The sequence below is a fragment of the Oryzias latipes genome, chromosome 15 (genome assembly GCF_053564925.1).
Source record: "Oryzias latipes strain Hd-rR chromosome 15, Olatipes_Hd-rR_3.1".
Lineage (NCBI taxonomy): Eukaryota > Metazoa > Chordata > Actinopteri > Beloniformes > Adrianichthyidae > Oryzias > Oryzias latipes.
In genome coordinates, this window is record NC_136251.1 from 33,019,058 (window position 1) to 33,040,000 (window position 20,943).

Sequence of the window (20,943 nt, forward strand, 5' to 3'; positions counted from 1 at the left end):
AGAATAGGTTTTTCTCACTTCTTCACTGAGGTTAAGATTAGGAAAGGATGACTTGGAAAGCATGTAAAGTCCAACATCATGTCTGAGAGAAGGTTGTTTTTCTTCTCAGCATGGAAGTGGGGCTCCGAACTCCAGCACCAGACCGGCAGAGGGGCACGAGCGTGTCAGGTTTAGAAAATTAGAATCTCACTGCCAAAGGCAGTGAAACTCAAATGCATAGGCCATCCCCCTGTCCAGAAAACCAGAATTCTTTGCCCCACACTCAAAAATTAGGATGAAAGGACTTACATATTCAAAAATTGGGCTCTCACGTCCCTGGACAACTTGTATGTTCAATTTTGTCTCCTCTTCTTTCTTCTTTGCAGGAACATTTCTTTTGTTTCCTCAGGTAAGTAGCCTTTTCTTTGCAGGATATTTTTCCTTTTAGGGCTCCACTTGGCATCACTTGTCGCTGAGAGCTTGTGCACGATATTTCGGACTTCCTGGTCCTTCTTCAGGTGCTGAACTGATCAAATTTTGTTTGTATATCCCCTGTACATGAGAGCTTGGATGGAATAAAAATCCTTTGTCCATAAGTCCTGGTCTGATTGCCTTCTGTTTTATTGTGCCTTCGTATGACAGGGCTGCAAGGTGAGTGAGTGAGTTGGAAGAAGCAGGTCCGCTTAAATAGAGCAGGTGGGCGGAGTTAGCCTTTGTATTGCTCCTGAATGGCTGTGGATCCATGCTCTTCCGAAATTGTCCGTAGCTTTATGGCTCTTTGAAGTATATTCTCACTTATAGTTTTTAGGAGTGGGAGCACACCCCCCCTCACCAAGATGAGGTCCAAACAGTTAAGGAAATCACCCAGCTTGCACAAACAATTTTTCTTTTTCCTCTTCTGTCATTTTTCCTCCAAAAATCCTCTCAGAATAGGTTTAGGGTTAGGGTTAGGGTTAGGGTTAGGGTTAGGGTTAGGGTTAGGGTTAGGGTTAGGGTTAGGGTTAGGGTTAGGGGTTAGGGTTAGGGGTTAGGGTTAGGGTTAGGGTTAGGGTTAGGGTTAGGGTTAGGGTTAGGGGTTAGGGTTAGGGTTAGGGTTAGGGTTAGGGTTGGGTTAGGGTTAGGGTTAGGGTTAGGGTTAGGGTTAGGGTTAGGGGTTAGGGTTAGGGTTAGGGTTAGGGTTAGGGTTAGGGTTAGGAATATGAAAAATAAGAACCCCGCGCTGTAAGCACGGGGCCCTGAGGCACTGGCCATTTCTGTCCCCACCATGGTTCCACCCTCATCCCCTTTGAATAAAATGTTTTCCTTGTGTTTCAGGATCATCCCGCTCATGAAAAGATCGGTCTGGTGGCCGCTGCAGGTAAGTAGATTACACACGGTTAGGGTTAGAGCAATTAAGTCACTTGGTTGGGGGTCATAAGTCACAAATTAGGGTTGGGGGGGGCAAAAATTACACACGGTTAGGGTTAGAGCAATTAATTCACCTGGCTGGGGATCAGAAATCACAAATTAGGGTTAGAAAATATACTCCATGGTTGGGATTAGAGCTACCTGAATGGGGATGATTGAAATGAAAGTCAGAAAACCATAATAAAACCCAAAAGAAATGACATTTTAAATCAAACCTTAAGACTAGGTTGCTCTTTACCACCCTCTGTTGGATGAAGACAGGGGGGGCGAGGGACCTGATTGAATTACTCATTCACTCCCTCTGTCGGACCAAGAGGGAGAAACCTAGGACTCCAATATTTCAGCATCCTCATGGCCGTATCTGCTGTCCAGTTCACATTGTCCTGGTCTGTCTCCACTGGATCATCTGAAAGGCAAATGTGGTTACACAGCTCCCCGATGTGTTCATTCAGATGATCCAGGACCGCTTTTTCTTGTGGTGGCAGGCGATGTGAATAACCAATCATGGGAATAACAATATTGGCTTCTGGGAATAATTGTTCTGCCACTTCAAATGTATGAAACATCTCAATTACTGGGATGTCCTTGTCCTTATGTGTCCTCTGATGGATGCCAAAGGACAAAAGGATGGTCTTTGGCTGAGTATGGCAGGTGGCGTTCTTTAACAGGAACTCAGCATCCTGCCATGTCGCTTGAGGAAAGCTGTCCACTTGAATGTGGTCAGCTTTGAAGGATGGGAGTCTGCCAACATTCGAATCTCCCACAATGACCGTCTCCTGATGTATGTGGAGATGCCAGTCTCTGAATTTGCGTGGAGTGATGAGATGTTGTGTTGGAGTGCATACCTGCACAGCTGCTGCAGAGAATGCTGCAGGTCCAGCTGGGGTGGGGTGAGGAGCTTCTGTGCTCTGCTCCTGCGATGCACGCTGAGCATCTACTGGCTGCAGCTCTGGGATGAGAAATGATTTTGCTGCAGGGATGATCTTTCTTCGTGTTGGTGGAGGAGTCATCGGAGAATGATGATGAGGAGGAGGAGATGCTGCAGGGGATGAACACTCTGTGTCTCCCATCTCTGTGAGTTCAAGCAGGGGTGACCAGTCCCGTTCTGTGCTTTTCCTCTTGGTCTTTTTGGGGGCACGTTTACGTGCTCCTGCTGGGCTCTGTGGCCTTGGGGTTTGGGGCTGGACTGCTGGTGAAGGTGATGGAGTCAGCTCCAAGCTTAAATCCTCCTCTAGTTCTTCTATGTGCTCTGAAACAGAGGGAGGAGGAGAGGGGGGGACCGGTTCTCTTAACCTGGTGTTCAGCATTCTGTGGCAGCGGTCCAGGGTTTCCTGTTTCAGACGCGTGCCCAGGTGTCTTCTGGCCCAGCAGGTGGCGATCTCAAAAGGTCCTCTCCAACCTCCTGTGGAAAGCTGAGAGAGTCTGTTCAGCTCCTCGTTGATATTGTTCTGATAATGTTCCCTCAAAATCAGGATGGTAGTAAAAGCCCAGTTTTCAGCATTCCCCTGTATTAGAGTCTGTGTCTGTGAGCTGGGGGAAGCAGGTTTGATGATTGTTGCCAAATATCGGCTTATTCTGTTTAGGGTTGGAGGGTAACCTTCTTTTGACACATTCATGGAGTGATGCACTGCTTTTATCAGTCTGTTGATGACACGCACCTTCTGAGTGAAATCCGGGTCATCTGACTGCACTCTGTGGGGGGGCGCTCCAGCTGCGTCTCCCCGTGTTGTGATCCAGTGGCTGCCATATTGGTTTGCAGGTGTGGCGTAGCGTTGAGGTCTCTGAGCACGTGGCCTCTCCTCCCCGTCAGGGTAAACGTGCCAGTGATCAGATGCTGGCGGCATGCTGCGGTGTCTTACGTGCTGCGCTCCGAAACAGCTGGGCTCCCTAAGCAGCGGGTCCTCTCTGACGGCCTCAGCATAGGAGCGTCGCGGCCTCCCTTCTGGATGACGTACAAATGTGCTCCTGTCTCGATCAAAAACACGACCTCTTCTGCTGCTTTTCCTGGATTGGACCAGAATCCAGTCGTTTTCATGCGGCCTCGGTGGCATATTTGCACTTTCAGACTTAGCTGGTTATGCTCATGCAAAAACAAAATGGAGGTCGAGTCGTGTTTTCACCGACGAATTTCGGTTTATTTTCAGGAGCGTTCAGGTAAAAAATATATATATGTACAAGCCGAAGTTGCAACGTTTCGAACAATGAAAAGTCTTCATCAGGCAACGGCTTTGAATAAATTGAAAAACAATGACAACCTGCCAATGCAGCTGCGCTCCGAGAAAGGTCCGCTCCGTGTGGAGATCAGAGTCAAAAGACCGTCTGCAGGGCGGATCCACACCCAAAATGCACCTGGGGTCATCAGTGACCAATCAGTCCTTGTCTCCGGGCAGGATGCGCCCTCCACTGGCACGGTGGAGAATAGGAATATGCCAACTCGGAGGGTTGCATTCAATGACACTCGTGATTTTAAAATCTCACATAGAACAATATTTTTTTAGCTTATTTGAACTGTAAAACATGAAACAATATAACAAATGAAGCAAATTATCCTTAAAGCATCTTAATTGAAATATCTTCTATGTACAATATACATTTGTATGCATTTTAGTGACTAATAATCTGGAAAACAGACTTTAACTTATAAAGAATTGCAGTGATTGATGAAGTTCTCCTCAATAAAAGGTTATGCTGACCATCAGACCTTAATAGGAACATAAAACAGTTTACACAATCATTTTTTTCAAAATTTAAGGTGGTTGCGTTTTTACAGCATGTCATCCTGAATGGAGTTGGAAGATCTGAGGAGAAGAGGAAGAACCTAGCGAGGAAGCAGAAGGCTCGGGCTGGTTAGGAATATGAAAAATAAGAACCCCGCGCTGTAAGCACGGGGCCCTGAGGCACTGGCCATTTCTGTCCCCACCATGGTTCCACCCTCATCCCCTTTGAATAAAATGTTTTCCTTGTGTTTCAGGATCATCCCGCTCATGAAAAGATCGGTCTGGTGGCCGCTGCAGGTAAGTAGATTACACACGGTTAGGGTTAGAGCAATTAAGTCACTTGGTTGGGGGTCATAAGTCACAAATTAGGGTTGGGGGGGGCAAAAATTACACACGGTTAGGGTTAGAGCAATTAATTCACCTGGCTGGGGATCAGAAATCACAAATTAGGGTTAGAAAATATACTCCATGGTTGGGATTAGAGCTACCTGAATGGGGATGATTGAAATGAAAGTCAGAAAACCATAATAAAACCCAAAAGAAATGACATTTTAAATCAAACCTTAAGACTAGGTTGCTCTTTACCACCCTCTGTTGGATGAAGACAGGGGGGGCGAGGGACCTGATTGAATTACTCATTCACTCCCTCTGTCGGACCAAGAGGGAGAAACCTAGGACTCCAATATTTCAGCATCCTCATGGCCGTATCTGCTGTCCAGTTCACATTGTCCTGGTCTGTCTCCACTGGATCATCTGAAAGGCAAATGTGGTTACACAGCTCCCCGATGTGTTCATTCAGATGATCCAGGACCGCTTTTTCTTGTGGTGGCAGGCGATGTGAATAACCAATCATGGGAATAACAATATTGGCTTCTGGGAATAATTGTTCTGCCACTTCAAATGTATGAAACATCTCAATTACTGGGATGTCCTTGTCCTTATGTGTCCTCTGATGGATGCCAAAGGACAAAAGGATGGTCTTTGGCTGAGTATGGCAGGTGGCGTTCTTTAACAGGAACTCAGCATCCTGCCATGTCGCTTGAGGAAAGCTGTCCACTTGAATGTGGTCAGCTTTGAAGGATGGGAGTCTGCCAACATTCGAATCTCCCACAATGACCGTCTCCTGATGTATGTGGAGATGCCAGTCTCTGAATTTGCGTGGAGTGATGAGATGTTGTGTTGGAGTGCATACCTGCACAGCTGCTGCAGAGAATGCTGCAGGTCCAGCTGGGGTGGGGTGAGGAGCTTCTGTGCTCTGCTCCTGCGATGCACGCTGAGCATCTACTGGCTGCAGCTCTGGGATGAGAAATGATTTTGCTGCAGGGATGATCTTTCTTCGTGTTGGTGGAGGAGTCATCGGAGAATGATGATGAGGAGGAGGAGATGCTGCAGGGGATGAACACTCTGTGTCTCCCATCTCTGTGAGTTCAAGCAGGGGTGACCAGTCCCGTTCTGTGCTTTTCCTCTTGGTCTTTTTGGGGGCACGTTTACGTGCTCCTGCTGGGCTCTGTGGCCTTGGGGTTTGGGGCTGGACTGCTGGTGAAGGTGATGGAGTCAGCTCCAAGCTTAAATCCTCCTCTAGTTCTTCTATGTGCTCTGAAACAGAGGGAGGAGGAGAGGGGGGGACCGGTTCTCTTAACCTGGTGTTCAGCATTCTGTGGCAGCGGTCCAGGGTTTCCTGTTTCAGACGCGTGCCCAGGTGTCTTCTGGCCCAGCAGGTGGCGATCTCAAAAGGTCCTCTCCAACCTCCTGTGGAAAGCTGAGAGAGTCTGTTCAGCTCCTCGTTGATATTGTTCTGATAATGTTCCCTCAAAATCAGGATGGTAGTAAAAGCCCAGTTTTCAGCATTCCCCTGTATTAGAGTCTGTGTCTGTGAGCTGGGGGAAGCAGGTTTGATGATTGTTGCCAAATATCGGCTTATTCTGTTTAGGGTTGGAGGGTAACCTTCTTTTGACACATTCATGGAGTGATGCACTGCTTTTATCAGTCTGTTGATGACACGCACCTTCTGAGTGAAATCCGGGTCATCTGACTGCACTCTGTGGGGGGGCGCTCCAGCTGCGTCTCCCCGTGTTGTGATCCAGTGGCTGCCATATTGGTTTGCAGGTGTGGCGTAGCGTTGAGGTCTCTGAGCACGTGGCCTCTCCTCCCCGTCAGGGTAAACGTGCCAGTGATCAGATGCTGGCGGCATGCTGCGGTGTCTTACGTGCTGCGCTCCGAAACAGCTGGGCTCCCTAAGCAGCGGGTCCTCTCTGACGGCCTCAGCATAGGAGCGTCGCGGCCTCCCTTCTGGATGACGTACAAATGTGCTCCTGTCTCGATCAAAAACACGACCTCTTCTGCTGCTTTTCCTGGATTGGACCAGAATCCAGTCGTTTTCATGCGGCCTCGGTGGCATATTTGCACTTTCAGACTTAGCTGGTTATGCTCATGCAAAAACAAAATGGAGGTCGAGTCGTGTTTTCACCGACGAATTTCGGTTTATTTTCAGGAGCGTTCAGGTAAAAAATATATATATGTACAAGCCGAAGTTGCAACGTTTCGAACAATGAAAAGTCTTCATCAGGCAACGGCTTTGAATAAATTGAAAAACAATGACAACCTGCCAATGCAGCTGCGCTCCGAGAAAGGTCCGCTCCGTGTGGAGATCAGAGTCAAAAGACCGTCTGCAGGGCGGATCCACACCCAAAATGCACCTGGGGTCATCAGTGACCAATCAGTCCTTGTCTCCGGGCAGGATGCGCCCTCCACTGGCACGGTGGAGAATAGGAATATGCCAACTCGGAGGGTTGCATTCAATGACACTCGTGATTTTAAAATCTCACATAGAACAATATTTTTTTAGCTTATTTGAACTGTAAAACATGAAACAATATAACAAATGAAGCAAATTATCCTTAAAGCATCTTAATTGAAATATCTTCTATGTACAATATACATTTGTATGCATTTTAGTGACTAATAATCTGGAAAACAGACTTTAACTTATAAAGAATTGCAGTGATTGATGAAGTTCTCCTCAATAAAAGGTTATGCTGACCATCAGACCTTAATAGGAACATAAAACAGTTTACACAATCATTTTTTTCAAAATTTAAGGTGGTTGCGTTTTTACAGCATGTCATCCTGAATGGAGTTGGAAGATCTGAGGAGAAGAGGAAGAACCTAGCGAGGAAGCAGAAGGCTCGGGCTGGTTAGGAATATGAAAAATAAGAACCCCGCGCTGTAAGCACGGGGCCCTGAGGCACTGGCCATTTCTGTCCCCACCATGGTTCCACCCTCATCCCCTTTGAATAAAATGTTTTCCTTGTGTTTCAGGATCATCCCGCTCATGAAAAGATCGGTCTGGTGGCCGCTGCAGGTAAGTAGATTACACACGGTTAGGGTTAGAGCAATTAAGTCACTTGGTTGGGGGTCATAAGTCACAAATTAGGGTTGGGGGGGGCAAAAATTACACACGGTTAGGGTTAGAGCAATTAATTCACCTGGCTGGGGATCAGAAATCACAAATTAGGGTTAGAAAATATACTCCATGGTTGGGATTAGAGCTACCTGAATGGGGATGATTGAAATGAAAGTCAGAAAACCATAATAAAACCCAAAAGAAATGACATTTTAAATCAAACCTTAAGACTAGGTTGCTCTTTACCACCCTCTGTTGGATGAAGACAGGGGGGGCGAGGGACCTGATTGAATTACTCATTCACTCCCTCTGTCGGACCAAGAGGGAGAAACCTAGGACTCCAATATTTCAGCATCCTCATGGCCGTATCTGCTGTCCAGTTCACATTGTCCTGGTCTGTCTCCACTGGATCATCTGAAAGGCAAATGTGGTTACACAGCTCCCCGATGTGTTCATTCAGATGATCCAGGACCGCTTTTTCTTGTGGTGGCAGGCGATGTGAATAACCAATCATGGGAATAACAATATTGGCTTCTGGGAATAATTGTTCTGCCACTTCAAATGTATGAAACATCTCAATTACTGGGATGTCCTTGTCCTTATGTGTCCTCTGATGGATGCCAAAGGACAAAAGGATGGTCTTTGGCTGAGTATGGCAGGTGGCGTTCTTTAACAGGAACTCAGCATCCTGCCATGTCGCTTGAGGAAAGCTGTCCACTTGAATGTGGTCAGCTTTGAAGGATGGGAGTCTGCCAACATTCGAATCTCCCACAATGACCGTCTCCTGATGTATGTGGAGATGCCAGTCTCTGAATTTGCGTGGAGTGATGAGATGTTGTGTTGGAGTGCATACCTGCACAGCTGCTGCAGAGAATGCTGCAGGTCCAGCTGGGGTGGGGTGAGGAGCTTCTGTGCTCTGCTCCTGCGATGCACGCTGAGCATCTACTGGCTGCAGCTCTGGGATGAGAAATGATTTTGCTGCAGGGATGATCTTTCTTCGTGTTGGTGGAGGAGTCATCGGAGAATGATGATGAGGAGGAGGAGATGCTGCAGGGGATGAACACTCTGTGTCTCCCATCTCTGTGAGTTCAAGCAGGGGTGACCAGTCCCGTTCTGTGCTTTTCCTCTTGGTCTTTTTGGGGGCACGTTTACGTGCTCCTGCTGGGCTCTGTGGCCTTGGGGTTTGGGGCTGGACTGCTGGTGAAGGTGATGGAGTCAGCTCCAAGCTTAAATCCTCCTCTAGTTCTTCTATGTGCTCTGAAACAGAGGGAGGAGGAGAGGGGGGGACCGGTTCTCTTAACCTGGTGTTCAGCATTCTGTGGCAGCGGTCCAGGGTTTCCTGTTTCAGACGCGTGCCCAGGTGTCTTCTGGCCCAGCAGGTGGCGATCTCAAAAGGTCCTCTCCAACCTCCTGTGGAAAGCTGAGAGAGTCTGTTCAGCTCCTCGTTGATATTGTTCTGATAATGTTCCCTCAAAATCAGGATGGTAGTAAAAGCCCAGTTTTCAGCATTCCCCTGTATTAGAGTCTGTGTCTGTGAGCTGGGGGAAGCAGGTTTGATGATTGTTGCCAAATATCGGCTTATTCTGTTTAGGGTTGGAGGGTAACCTTCTTTTGACACATTCATGGAGTGATGCACTGCTTTTATCAGTCTGTTGATGACACGCACCTTCTGAGTGAAATCCGGGTCATCTGACTGCACTCTGTGGGGGGGCGCTCCAGCTGCGTCTCCCCGTGTTGTGATCCAGTGGCTGCCATATTGGTTTGCAGGTGTGGCGTAGCGTTGAGGTCTCTGAGCACGTGGCCTCTCCTCCCCGTCAGGGTAAACGTGCCAGTGATCAGATGCTGGCGGCATGCTGCGGTGTCTTACGTGCTGCGCTCCGAAACAGCTGGGCTAGGGTTAGGGTTAGGGTTAGGGTTAGGGTTAGGGTTAGGGTTAGGGTTAGGGTTAGGGGTTAGGGGTTAGGGTTAGGGTTAGGGTTAGGGTTAGGGTTAGGGTTAGGGTTAGGGTTAGGGTTAGGGTTAGGGGTAGGGGTTAGGGTTAGGGTTAGGGTTAGGGTTAGGGTTAGGGTTAGGGTAGGGTTAGGGTTAGGGGTTAGGGTTAGGGTTAGGGTTAGGGGTTAGGGGTTAGGGTTAGGGTTAGGGTTAGGGTTAGGGTTAGGGTTAGGGTTAGGGGTTAGGGTTAGGGTTAGGGTTAGGGTTAGGGTTAGGGTTAGGGTTAGGGGTTAGGGGTTAGGGTTAGGGTTAGGGTTAGGGTTAGGGGTTAGGGTTAGGGTTAGGGTTAGGGTTAGGGGTTAGGGTTAGGGTTAGGGTTAGGGTTAGGGTTAGGGTTAGGGTTAGGGGTTAGGGGTTAGGGGTTAGGGTTAGGGTTAGGGTTAGGGTTAGGGTTAGGGGTTAGGGTTAGGGGTTAGGGTTAGGGTTAGGGTTAGGGTTAGGGTTAGGGTTAGGAGTAAGAAATATAAGGACTCCCTGCTATTAAGCAAGGAGCCCTGATGCACGGGCCATCTCTGTCTCCACCATGGCTCCACCTTCATCTCCCCTTAACTTTATTTTTTAACTTTTCTTTCAGGGTCTTTTCTCATAAGGAGAGCTGTCTGGTCATCACAGCAGGTAAGTATGGGTAAAATTATAGCATCATTTTGGATCCAAATGTTAAAGTGGGTAAGTATAAGGCCTTATGGGTCAAAACAGGTTAGGGTTAGAGCAAGAAAAACACCTGGTTAGGATTAGGGGACCAAATTCACCTGGTTAGGGTTAGAAGATGTACTCCCCTGGTTGGGATTAGGGTCAGTTAAATGAAGGTGGTTAAATGAAGGTCAAAAAGCCATGGTTAAACCCAAAGGAAAGGACAAAATAAAACATTCAGATTATGTGACTCTTTAACTCCCTCTGCTGGAGAAAACAAGAAAGGAAAGAAAAAGACCTAATTGGTTTAAACATCAGCTTCCTCTTCTGAATAAAGAGGGAGAGACCCTGGTTGCAAGCCGTCCTTTGTGCTGGAGCTGTACTGAAAGCAAAGAAAACAATGTTCAAATGTAAGTTAATAACATGAACTTTCTATCCCTCCAAAGCAGATTTAGGGAAGAGTCATTTTAACCAAGAGCTCCAGTATTGCAGCACTCTTGCGGCTGTGTCTGCAGTCCAGTCCACATTGTTCTGGCCCGTCTCAATGGGGTCCCCTGAAAGAGGGATGTGATTAAACAGTTCCTGGACATGTTCATTCAAGTGGTCGAGAACTGCTTTTTCTCGTAGTGGCAGACGAGGTGAATAGCCGATTGCAGGGACAATTATTTGGGCCTCTGGAAAAAGTTCTTCTGCCACTTTCACCGTTTGGAACATTTCCGTCACTGGGACATCTTTGTCCTCATGTGTTCTCTGGTGGATGCCGAATGACAGCAACAGAGTCTTTGGTTCAGTGTAGAAGGTGGCGTTTTTTAGCAGAAACTCAGCGTGGTGCCATGTGGCTTGAGGAAAGCTGTCCACTTGAATGTGGTCAGCTTTAAAGGATGGAAGTCTGCCGGTATTTGAATCTCCCACAACGACCGTCTCCTGATGTATGTGGAGATGCCAGTCTGTGAATTTGTGTGGAGTGATGGCATGTCGTGTTGGGGTGCATACCTGCACAGCTGCTGCAGAGAATGCTGCAGGTCCTGCTAGGGTGGAGTGAGGAGCCTCAGTGTTTTGCTCCTGGGACGCACGTTGTTCATCTGCTGGCTGCATCTCCGGGATGGGAGATGGTTTAGCTGCAATGGCGATCTTCACTTGTGATGGAGGAGGAGTCATCAAAGAAAGATGATGGGGAGGAGATGTGGGAGGCGAATATTCTGTGTCACTCATCTCTGTAGATTGGAGCAGAGGTGACCAGTCCCACTCTGTGCTCTTCCTCCTGGTCTTCCTAGGAGCACGTTTATGTGCTTCTGCTGGTCTCTGTGGCCTTGTGATTCGGGGCTGGACTGCTGGTGAAGGTGATGGAGCCAGCTCCAAGCTTACGTCTCCCTCTAGTTCCTCTGTTAGTTCTGAAACACAGGGAAGAGGAGAGGGGGGGGCCGGTGCTCTTAATCCGGTGCTGAGCATGCTCAGGCACTGGTCCAGGGTTTCCTGCTTCAGTCGCGTGCCCAGGTGTCTCTTTGCCCAGCAGGTGGCGATCTCAAGAGGTCCCCTCCAACCGTCTGTGGAAAGCTGGGAGAGTGTGTTCAGCTCCACGTCTATAATGTTCTGATAGTGCTCTCTCAGCATCAGGATGGTGGTATAAGTCCAATTTTTGGCATTTCCCTCTATAAGAGTCTGTATTTGTAAATTGGGGAAAGCAGGTTTGATGATTTTTGTCAGATTTTGGGTTATTCTATGTAAAGATGGAGGATATACCTCCTTGGACACATTATTGAGGTGGTGCACCGCTTTGATGAGTCTATTGATGACACGCACCTTTTGGGGGAAGTCTGGGTCATCCGACTGCACTCTGTGTGGGGGCGCTCCGGCTGCGTCTCCCCGTGTTGTGACCCAGTGGCCGCCATATTGTTTTGCGGGTCTGATGCTCCGCCGTGGATTCTCCCCGCCGTCAGGATAAAAATGCCAGTGATCAGATGCTGGCGGTGTGTTGCGGCGTCCTGCATGTTGTTGGTGAAGGAAGCTAGGTTCTCTCTGCTGCATGTGCTCTCCAGCGACCTCAGCGTAGCCATAGGAGCAGCCATTGCTCCAATCTGGATGGCATAAAAATGTGCTCCTGTCTCGCTCAAAAACACGGCCTCTCCTGCAGCGTTTCCTGGATTGGACTAGAATCCAGTCATTTTCATGAGGCCTCGGTGGCATGATGGCTCAGTTAGCTCTTTCAGATTTAGCTGCTAAGTTGCTAATGATGACACAAAATGGAGGACGAGGCGTGCTTTTACCGATGGATTTCGGTTTATTTCTGGAGCATTCAGGCACAAAAAATATAAAAATACAAGCCAAAGTTGCAACGTTTCGAACAAACAACAGTCTTCATCAGGCAAAAAGGCTTTGAATAAATGTATATAGTTTGAAAAACCTGCAGATGCAGCTGTGCTCCGAGTGTGGTCTGCTCCGTCTGGAGTTCAGAGTCAAAAGAACGTCTTCAAGACGAATCACCAACCACAATGCACCTGGGGTCCTCAGTGACCAATCGCTCCTTATCTCCGGGCAGAATGCGCCCTCCACTGGCCCGGTGGGGTGTTGGAATTTACGAACTCGGAGGGTTGCATTCAATAACAGTCGTAATTTTGTACTTATACATAGAAAAATCACTTTTAAACTATTTACACATAGAAAAGTCACTTTTAAACTACTTGAACCATAACACATGAAATTATATTATATAAAGTTACAAGTCAAATCTTCAAAGTGGCATTTAAACAAATACTTTTTCATTTGTTTCAATTAAAATTAAACTAATTGCATATTTGTAGCCTGTGTCATTCCCAATGGAGGTAGATGATCTAGGAGAAAAGACAGAAGCCTGGCAAAGAAGCAGAGGGCTCTGGCTGGGTTAGGAGTAAGAAATATAAGGACTCCCTGCTATTAAGCAAGGAGCCCTGATGCACGGGCCATCTCTGTCTCCACCATGGCTCCACCTTCATCTCCCCTTAACTTTATTTTTTAACTTTTCTTTCAGGGTCTTTTCTCATAAGGAGAGCTGTCTGGTCATCACAGCAGGTAAGTATGGGTAAAATTATAGCATCATTTTGGATCCAAATGTTAAAGTGGGTAAGTATAAGGCCTTATGGGTCAAAACAGGTTAGGGTTAGAGCAAGAAAAACACCTGGTTAGGATTAGGGGACCAAATTCACCTGGTTAGGGTTAGAAGATGTACTCCCCTGGTTGGGATTAGGGTCAGTTAAATGAAGGTGGTTAAATGAAGGTCAAAAAGCCATGGTTAAACCCAAAGGAAAGGACAAAATAAAACATTCAGATTATGTGACTCTTTAACTCCCTCTGCTGGAGAAAACAAGAAAGGAAAGAAAAAGACCTAATTGGTTTAAACATCAGCTTCCTCTTCTGAATAAAGAGGGAGAGACCCTGGTTGCAAGCCGTCCTTTGTGCTGGAGCTGTACTGAAAGCAAAGAAAACAATGTTCAAATGTAAGTTAATAACATGAACTTTCTATCCCTCCAAAGCAGATTTAGGGAAGAGTCATTTTAACCAAGAGCTCCAGTATTGCAGCACTCTTGCGGCTGTGTCTGCAGTCCAGTCCACATTGTTCTGGCCCGTCTCAATGGGGTCCCCTGAAAGAGGGATGTGATTAAACAGTTCCTGGACATGTTCATTCAAGTGGTCGAGAACTGCTTTTTCTCGTAGTGGCAGACGAGGTGAATAGCCGATTGCAGGGACAATTATTTGGGCCTCTGGAAAAAGTTCTTCTGCCACTTTCACCGTTTGGAACATTTCCGTCACTGGGACATCTTTGTCCTCATGTGTTCTCTGGTGGATGCCGAATGACAGCAACAGAGTCTTTGGTTCAGTGTAGAAGGTGGCGTTTTTTAGCAGAAACTCAGCGTGGTGCCATGTGGCTTGAGGAAAGCTGTCCACTTGAATGTGGTCAGCTTTAAAGGATGGAAGTCTGCCGGTATTTGAATCTCCCACAACGACCGTCTCCTGATGTATGTGGAGATGCCAGTCTGTGAATTTGTGTGGAGTGATGGCATGTCGTGTTGGGGTGCATACCTGCACAGCTGCTGCAGAGAATGCTGCAGGTCCTGCTAGGGTGGAGTGAGGAGCCTCAGTGTTTTGCTCCTGGGACGCACGTTGTTCATCTGCTGGCTGCATCTCCGGGATGGGAGATGGTTTAGCTGCAATGGCGATCTTCACTTGTGATGGAGGAGGAGTCATCAAAGAAAGATGATGGGGAGGAGATGTGGGAGGCGAATATTCTGTGTCACTCATCTCTGTAGATTGGAGCAGAGGTGACCAGTCCCACTCTGTGCTCTTCCTCCTGGTCTTCCTAGGAGCACGTTTATGTGCTTCTGCTGGTCTCTGTGGCCTTGTGATTCGGGGCTGGACTGCTGGTGAAGGTGATGGAGCCAGCTCCAAGCTTACGTCTCCCTCTAGTTCCTCTGTTAGTTCTGAAACACAGGGAAGAGGAGAGGGGGGGGCCGGTGCTCTTAATCCGGTGCTGAGCATGCTCAGGCACTGGTCCAGGGTTTCCTGCTTCAGTCGCGTGCCCAGGTGTCTCTTTGCCCAGCAGGTGGCGATCTCAAGAGGTCCCCTCCAACCGTCTGTGGAAAGCTGGGAGAGTGTGTTCAGCTCCACGTCTATAATGTTCTGATAGTGCTCTCTCAGCATCAGGATGGTGGTATAAGTCCAATTTTTGGCATTTCCCTCTATAAGAGTCTGTATTTGTAAATTGGGGAAAGCAGGTTTGATGATTTTTGTCAGATTTTGGGTTATTCTATGTAAAGATGGAGGATATACCTCCTTGGACACATTATTGAGGTGGTGCACCGCTTTGATGAGTCTATTGATGACACGCACCTTTTGGGGGAAGTCTGGGTCATCCGACTGCACTCTGTGTGGGGGCGCTCCGGCTGCGTCTCCCCGTGTTGTGACCCAGTGGCCGCCATATTGTTTTGCGGGTCTGATGCTCCGCCGTGGATTCTCCCCGCCGTCAGGATAAAAATGCCAGTGATCAGATGCTGGCGGTGTGTTGCGGCGTCCTGCATGTTGTTGGTGAAGGAAGCTAGGTTCTCTCTGCTGCATGTGCTCTCCAGCGACCTCAGCGTAGCCATAGGAGCAGCCATTGCTCCAATCTGGATGGCATAAAAATGTGCTCCTGTCTCGCTCAAAAACACGGCCTCTCCTGCAGCGTTTCCTGGATTGGACTAGAATCCAGTCATTTTCATGAGGCCTCGGTGGCATGATGGCTCAGTTAGCTCTTTCAGATTTAGCTGCTAAGTTGCTAATGATGACACAAAATGGAGGACGAGGCGTGCTTTTACCGATGGATTTCGGTTTATTTCTGGAGCATTCAGGCACAAAAAATATAAAAATACAAGCCAAAGTTGCAACGTTTCGAACAAACAACAGTCTTCATCAGGCAAAAAGGCTTTGAATAAATGTATATAGTTTGAAAAACCTGCAGATGCAGCTGTGCTCCGAGTGTGGTCTGCTCCGTCTGGAGTTCAGAGTCAAAAGAACGTCTTCAAGACGAATCACCAACCACAATGCACCTGGGGTCCTCAGTGACCAATCGCTCCTTATCTCCGGGCAGAATGCGCCCTCCACTGGCCCGGTGGGGTGTTGGAATTTACGAACTCGGAGGGTTGCATTCAATAACAGTCGTAATTTTGTACTTATACATAGAAAAATCACTTTTAAACTATTTACACATAGAAAAGTCACTTTTAAACTACTTGAACCATAACACATGAAATTATATTATATAAAGTTACAAGTCAAATCTTCAAAGTGGCATTTAAACAAATACTTTTTCATTTGTTTCAATTAAAATTAAACTAATTGCATATTTGTAGCCTGTGTCATTCCCAATGGAGGTAGATGATCTAGGAGAAAAGACAGAAGCCTGGCAAAGAAGCAGAGGGCTCTGGCTGGGTTAGGAGTAAGAAATATAAGGACTCCCTGCTATTAAGCAAGGAGCCCTGATGCACGGGCCATCTCTGTCTCCACCATGGCTCCACCTTCATCTCCCCTTAACTTTATTTTTTAACTTTTCTTTCAGGGTCTTTTCTCATAAGGAGAGCTGTCTGGTCATCACAGCAGGTAAGTATGGGTAAAATTATAGCATCATTTTGGATCCAAATGTTAAAGTGGGTAAGTATAAGGCCTTATGGGTCAAAACAGGTTAGGGTTAGAGCAAGAAAAACACCTGGTTAGGATTAGGGGACCAAATTCACCTGGTTAGGGTTAGAAGATGTACTCCCCTGGTTGGGATTAGGGTCAGTTAAATGAAGGTGGTTAAATGAAGGTCAAAAAGCCATGGTTAAACCCAAAGGAAAGGACAAAATAAAACATTCAGATTATGTGACTCTTTAACTCCCTCTGCTGGAGAAAACAAGAAAGGAAAGAAAAAGACCTAATTGGTTTAAACATCAGCTTCCTCTTCTGAATAAAGAGGGAGAGACCCTGGTTGCAAGCCGTCCTTTGTGCTGGAGCTGTACTGAAAGCAAAGAAAACAATGTTCAAATGTAAGTTAATAACATGAACTTTCTATCCCTCCAAAGCAGATTTAGGGAAGAGTCATTTTAACCAAGAGCTCCAGTATTGCAGCACTCTTGCGGCTGTGTCTGCAGTCCAGTCCACATTGTTCTGGCCCGTCTCAATGGGGTCCCCTGAAAGAGGGATGTGATTAAACAGTTCCTGGACATGTTCATTCAAGTGGTCGAGAACTGCTTTTTCTCGTAGTGGCAGACGAGGTGAATAGCCGATTGCAGGGACAATTATTTGGGCCTCTGGAAAAAGTTCTTCTGCCACTTTCACCGTTTGGAACATTTCCGTCACTGGGACATCTTTGTCCTCATGTGTTCTCTGGTGGATGCCGAATGACAGCAACAGAGTCTTTGGTTCAGTGTAGAAGGTGGCGTTTTTTAGCAGAAACTCAGCGTGGTGCCATGTGGCTTGAGGAAAGCTGTCCACTTGAATGTGGTCAGCTTTAAAGGATGGAAGTCTGCCGGTATTTGAATCTCCCACAACGACCGTCTCCTGATGTATGTGGAGATGCCAGTCTGTGAATTTGTGTGGAGTGATGGCATGTCGTGTTGGGGTGCATACCTGCACAGCTGCTGCAGAGAATGCTGCAGGTCCTGCTAGGGTGGAGTGAGGAGCCTCAGTGTTTTGCTCCTGGGACGCACGTTGTTCATCTGCTGGCTGCATCTCCGGGATGGGAGATGGTTTAGCTGCAATGGCGATCTTCACTTGTGATGGAGGAGGAGTCATCAAAGAAAGATGATGGGGAGGAGATGTGGGAGGCGAATATTCTGTGTCACTCATCTCTGTAGATTGGAGCAGAGGTGACCAGTCCCACTCTGTGCTCTTCCTCCTGGTCTTCCTAGGAGCACGTTTATGTGCTTCTGCTGGTCTCTGTGGCCTTGTGATTCGGGGCTGGACTGCTGGTGAAGGTGATGGAGCCAGCTCCAAGCTTACGTCTCCCTCTAGTTCCTCTGTTAGTTCTGAAACACAGGGAAGAGGAGAGGGGGGGGCCGGTGCTCTTAATCCGGTGCTGAGCATGCTCAGGCACTGGTCCAGGGTTTCCTGCTTCAGTCGCGTGCCCAGGTGTCTCTTTGCCCAGCAGGTGGCGATCTCAAGAGGTCCCCTCCAACCGTCTGTGGAAAGCTGGGAGAATGTGTTCAGCTCCACGTCTATAATGTTCTGATAGTGCTCTCTCAGCATCAGGATGGTGGTATAAGTCCAATTTTTGGCATTTCCCTCTATAAGAGTCTGTATTTGTAAATTGGGGAAAGCAGGTTTGATGATTTTTGTCAGATTTTGGGTTATTCTATGTAAAGATGGAGGATATACCTCCTTGGACACATTATTGAGGTGGTGCACCGCTTTGATGAGTCTATTGATGACACGCACCTTTTGGGGGAAGTCTGGGTCATCCGACTGCACTCTGTGTGGGGGCGCTCCGGCTGCGTCTCCCCGTGTTGTGACCCAGTGGCCGCCATATTGTTTTGCGGGTCTGATGCTCCGCCGTGGATTCTCCCCGCCGTCAGGATAAAAATGCCAGTGATCAGATGCTGGCGGTGTGTTGCGGCGTCCTGCATGTTGTTGGTGAAGGAAGCTAGGTTCTCTCTGCTGCATGTGCTCTCCAGCGACCTCAGCGTAGCCATAGGAGCAGCCATTGCTCCAATCTGGATGGCATAAAAATGTGCTCCTGTCTCGCTCAAAAACACGGCCTCTCCTGCAGCGTTTCCTGGATTGGACTAGAATCCAGTCATTTTCATGAGGCCTCGGTGGCATGATGGCTCAGTTAGCTCTTTCAGATTTAGCTGCTAAGTTGCTAATGATGACACAAAATGGAGGACGAGGCGTGCTTTTACCGATGGATTTCGGTTTATTTCTGGAGCATTCAGGCACAAAAAATATAAAAATACAAGCCAAAGTTGCAACGTTTCGAACAAACAACAGTCTTCATCAGGCAAAAAGGCTTTGAATAAATGTATATAGTTTGAAAAACCTGCAGATGCAGCTGTGCTCCGAGTGTGGTCTGCTCCGTCTGGAGTTCAGAGTCAAAAGAACGTCTTCAAGACGAATCACCAACCACAATGCACCTGGGGTCCTCAGTGACCAATCGCTCCTTATCTCCGGGCAGAATGCGCCCTCCACTGGCCCGGTGGGGTGTTGGAATTTACGAACTCGGAGGGTTGCATTCAATAACAGTCGTAATTTTGTACTTATACATAGAAAAATCACTTTTAAACTATTTACACATAGAAAAGTCACTTTTAAACTACTTGAACCATAACACATGAAATTATATTATATAAAGTTACAAGTCAAATCTTCAAAGTGGCATTTAAACAAATACTTTTTCATTTGTTTCAATTAAAATTAAACTAATTGCATATTTGTAGCCTGTGTCATTCCCAATGGAGGTAGATGATCTAGGAGAAAAGACAGAAGCCTGGCAAAGAAGCAGAGGGCTCTGGCTGGGTTAGGAGTAAGAAATATAAGGACTCCCTGCTATTAAGCAAGGAGCCCTGATGCACGGGCCATCTCTGTCTCCACCATGGCTCCACCTTCATCTCCCCTTAACTTTATTTTTTAACTTTTCTTTCAGGGTCTTTTCTCATAAGGAGAGCTGTCTGGTCATCACAGCAGGTAAGTATGGGTAAAATTATAGCATCATTTTGGATCCAAATGTTAAAGTGGGTAAGTATAAGGCCTTATGGGTCAAAACAGGTTAGGGTTAGAGCAAGAAAAACACCTGGTTAGGATTAGGGGACCAAATTCACCTGGTTAGGGTTAGAAGATGTACTCCCCTGGTTGGGATTAGGGTCAGTTAAATGAAGGTGGTTAAATGAAGGTCAAAAAGCCATGGTTAAACCCAAAGGAAAGGACAAAATAAAACATTCAGATTATGTGACTCTTTAACTCCCTCTGCTGGAGAAAACAAGAAAGGAAAGAAAAAGACCTAATTGGTTTAAACATCAGCTTCCTCTTCTGAATAAAGAGGGAGAGACCCTGGTTGCAAGCCGTCCTTTGTGCTGGAGCTGTACTGAAAGCAAAGAAAACAATGTTCAAATGTAAGTTAATAACATGAACTTTCTATCCCTCCAAAGCAGATTTAGGGAAGAGTCATTTTAACCAAGAGCTCCAGTATTGCAGCACTCTTGCGGCTGTGTCTGCAGTCCAGTCCACATTGTTCTGGCCCGTCTCAATGGGGTCCCCTGAAAGAGGGATGTGATTAAACAGTTCCTGGACATGTTCATTCAAGTGGTCGAGAACTGCTTTTTCTCGTAGTGGCAGACGAGGTGAATAGCCGATTGCAGGGACAATTATTTGGGCCTCTGGAAAAAGTTCTTCTGCCACTTTCACCGTTTGGAACATTTCCGTCACTGGGACATCTTTGTCCTCATGTGTTCTCTGGTGGATGCCGAATGACAGCAACAGAGTCTTTGGTTCAGTGTAGAAGGTGGCGTTTTTTAGCAGAAACTCAGCGTGGTGCCATGTGGCTTGAGGAAAGCTGTCCACTTGAATGTGGTCAGCTTTAAAGGATGGAAGTCTGCCGGTATTTGAATCTCCCACAACGACCGTCTCCTGATGTATGTGGAGATGCCAGTCTGTGAATTTGTGTGGAGTGATGGCATGTCGTGTTGGGGTGCATACCTGCACAGCTGCTGCAGAGAATGCTGCAGGTCCTGCTAGGGTGGAGTGAGGAGCCTCAGTGTTTTGCTCCTGGGACGCACGTTGTTCATCTGCTGGCTGCATCTCCGGGATGGGAGATGGTTTAGCTGCAATGGCGATCTTCACTTGTGATGGAGGAGGAGTCATCAAAGAAAGATGATGGGGAGGAGATGTGGGAGGCGAATATTCTGTGTCACTCATCTCTGTAGATTGGAGCAGAGGTGACCAGTCCCACTCTGTGCTCTTCCTCCTGGTCTTCCTAGGAGCACGTTTATGTGCTTCTGCTGGTCTCTGTGGCCTTGTGATTCGGGGCTGGACTGCTGGTGAAGGTGATGGAGCCAGCTCCAAGCTTACGTCTCCCTCTAGTTCCTCTGTTAGTTCTGAAACACAGGGAAGAGGAGAGGGGGGGGCCGGTGCTCTTAATCCGGTGCTGAGCATGCTCAGGCACTGGTCCAGGGTTTCCTGCTTCAGTCGCGTGCCCAGGTGTCTCTTTGCCCAGCAGGTGGCGATCTCAAGAGGTCCCCTCCAACCGTCTGTGGAAAGCTGGGAGAGTGTGTTCAGCTCCACGTCTATAATGTTCTGATAGTGCTCTCTCAGCATCAGGATGGTGGTATAAGTCCAATT

General features: G+C 47.4%; 3 protein-coding genes across 3 annotated transcripts; all 3 read right to left on the reverse strand.

Moving 5' to 3' along the window:
* Nucleotides 1-1,572: 1,572 nt before the first annotated feature.
* On the reverse strand, nucleotides 1,573-3,506 carry LOC144984207 (uncharacterized). Its single transcript, XM_078932405.1, has 2 exons — nucleotides 3,045-3,506; nucleotides 1,573-2,798 (listed from the first exon to the last, which is right to left on the reverse strand). The coding sequence occupies exons 1-2, from the start codon at nucleotides 3,435-3,437 to the stop codon at nucleotides 1,671-1,673; spliced, it is 1,521 nt and encodes a 506-aa protein (XP_078788531.1). The 5' UTR covers nucleotides 3,438-3,506; the 3' UTR covers nucleotides 1,573-1,670.
* LOC144984206 (uncharacterized) lies at nucleotides 3,500-6,570 on the reverse strand. The gene is made up of 2 exons (XM_078932404.1): nucleotides 6,109-6,570; nucleotides 3,500-5,862 (listed from the first exon to the last, which is right to left on the reverse strand). The coding sequence occupies exons 1-2, from the start codon at nucleotides 6,499-6,501 to the stop codon at nucleotides 4,735-4,737; spliced, it is 1,521 nt and encodes a 506-aa protein (XP_078788530.1). The 5' UTR covers nucleotides 6,502-6,570; the 3' UTR covers nucleotides 3,500-4,734.
* On the reverse strand, nucleotides 6,564-9,393 carry LOC144984208 (uncharacterized). Its single transcript, XM_078932406.1, has 2 exons — nucleotides 9,173-9,393; nucleotides 6,564-8,926 (listed from the first exon to the last, which is right to left on the reverse strand). The coding sequence occupies exons 1-2, from the start codon at nucleotides 9,356-9,358 to the stop codon at nucleotides 7,799-7,801; spliced, it is 1,314 nt and encodes a 437-aa protein (XP_078788532.1). The 5' UTR covers nucleotides 9,359-9,393; the 3' UTR covers nucleotides 6,564-7,798.
* Nucleotides 9,394-20,943: the final 11,550 nt, after the last annotated feature.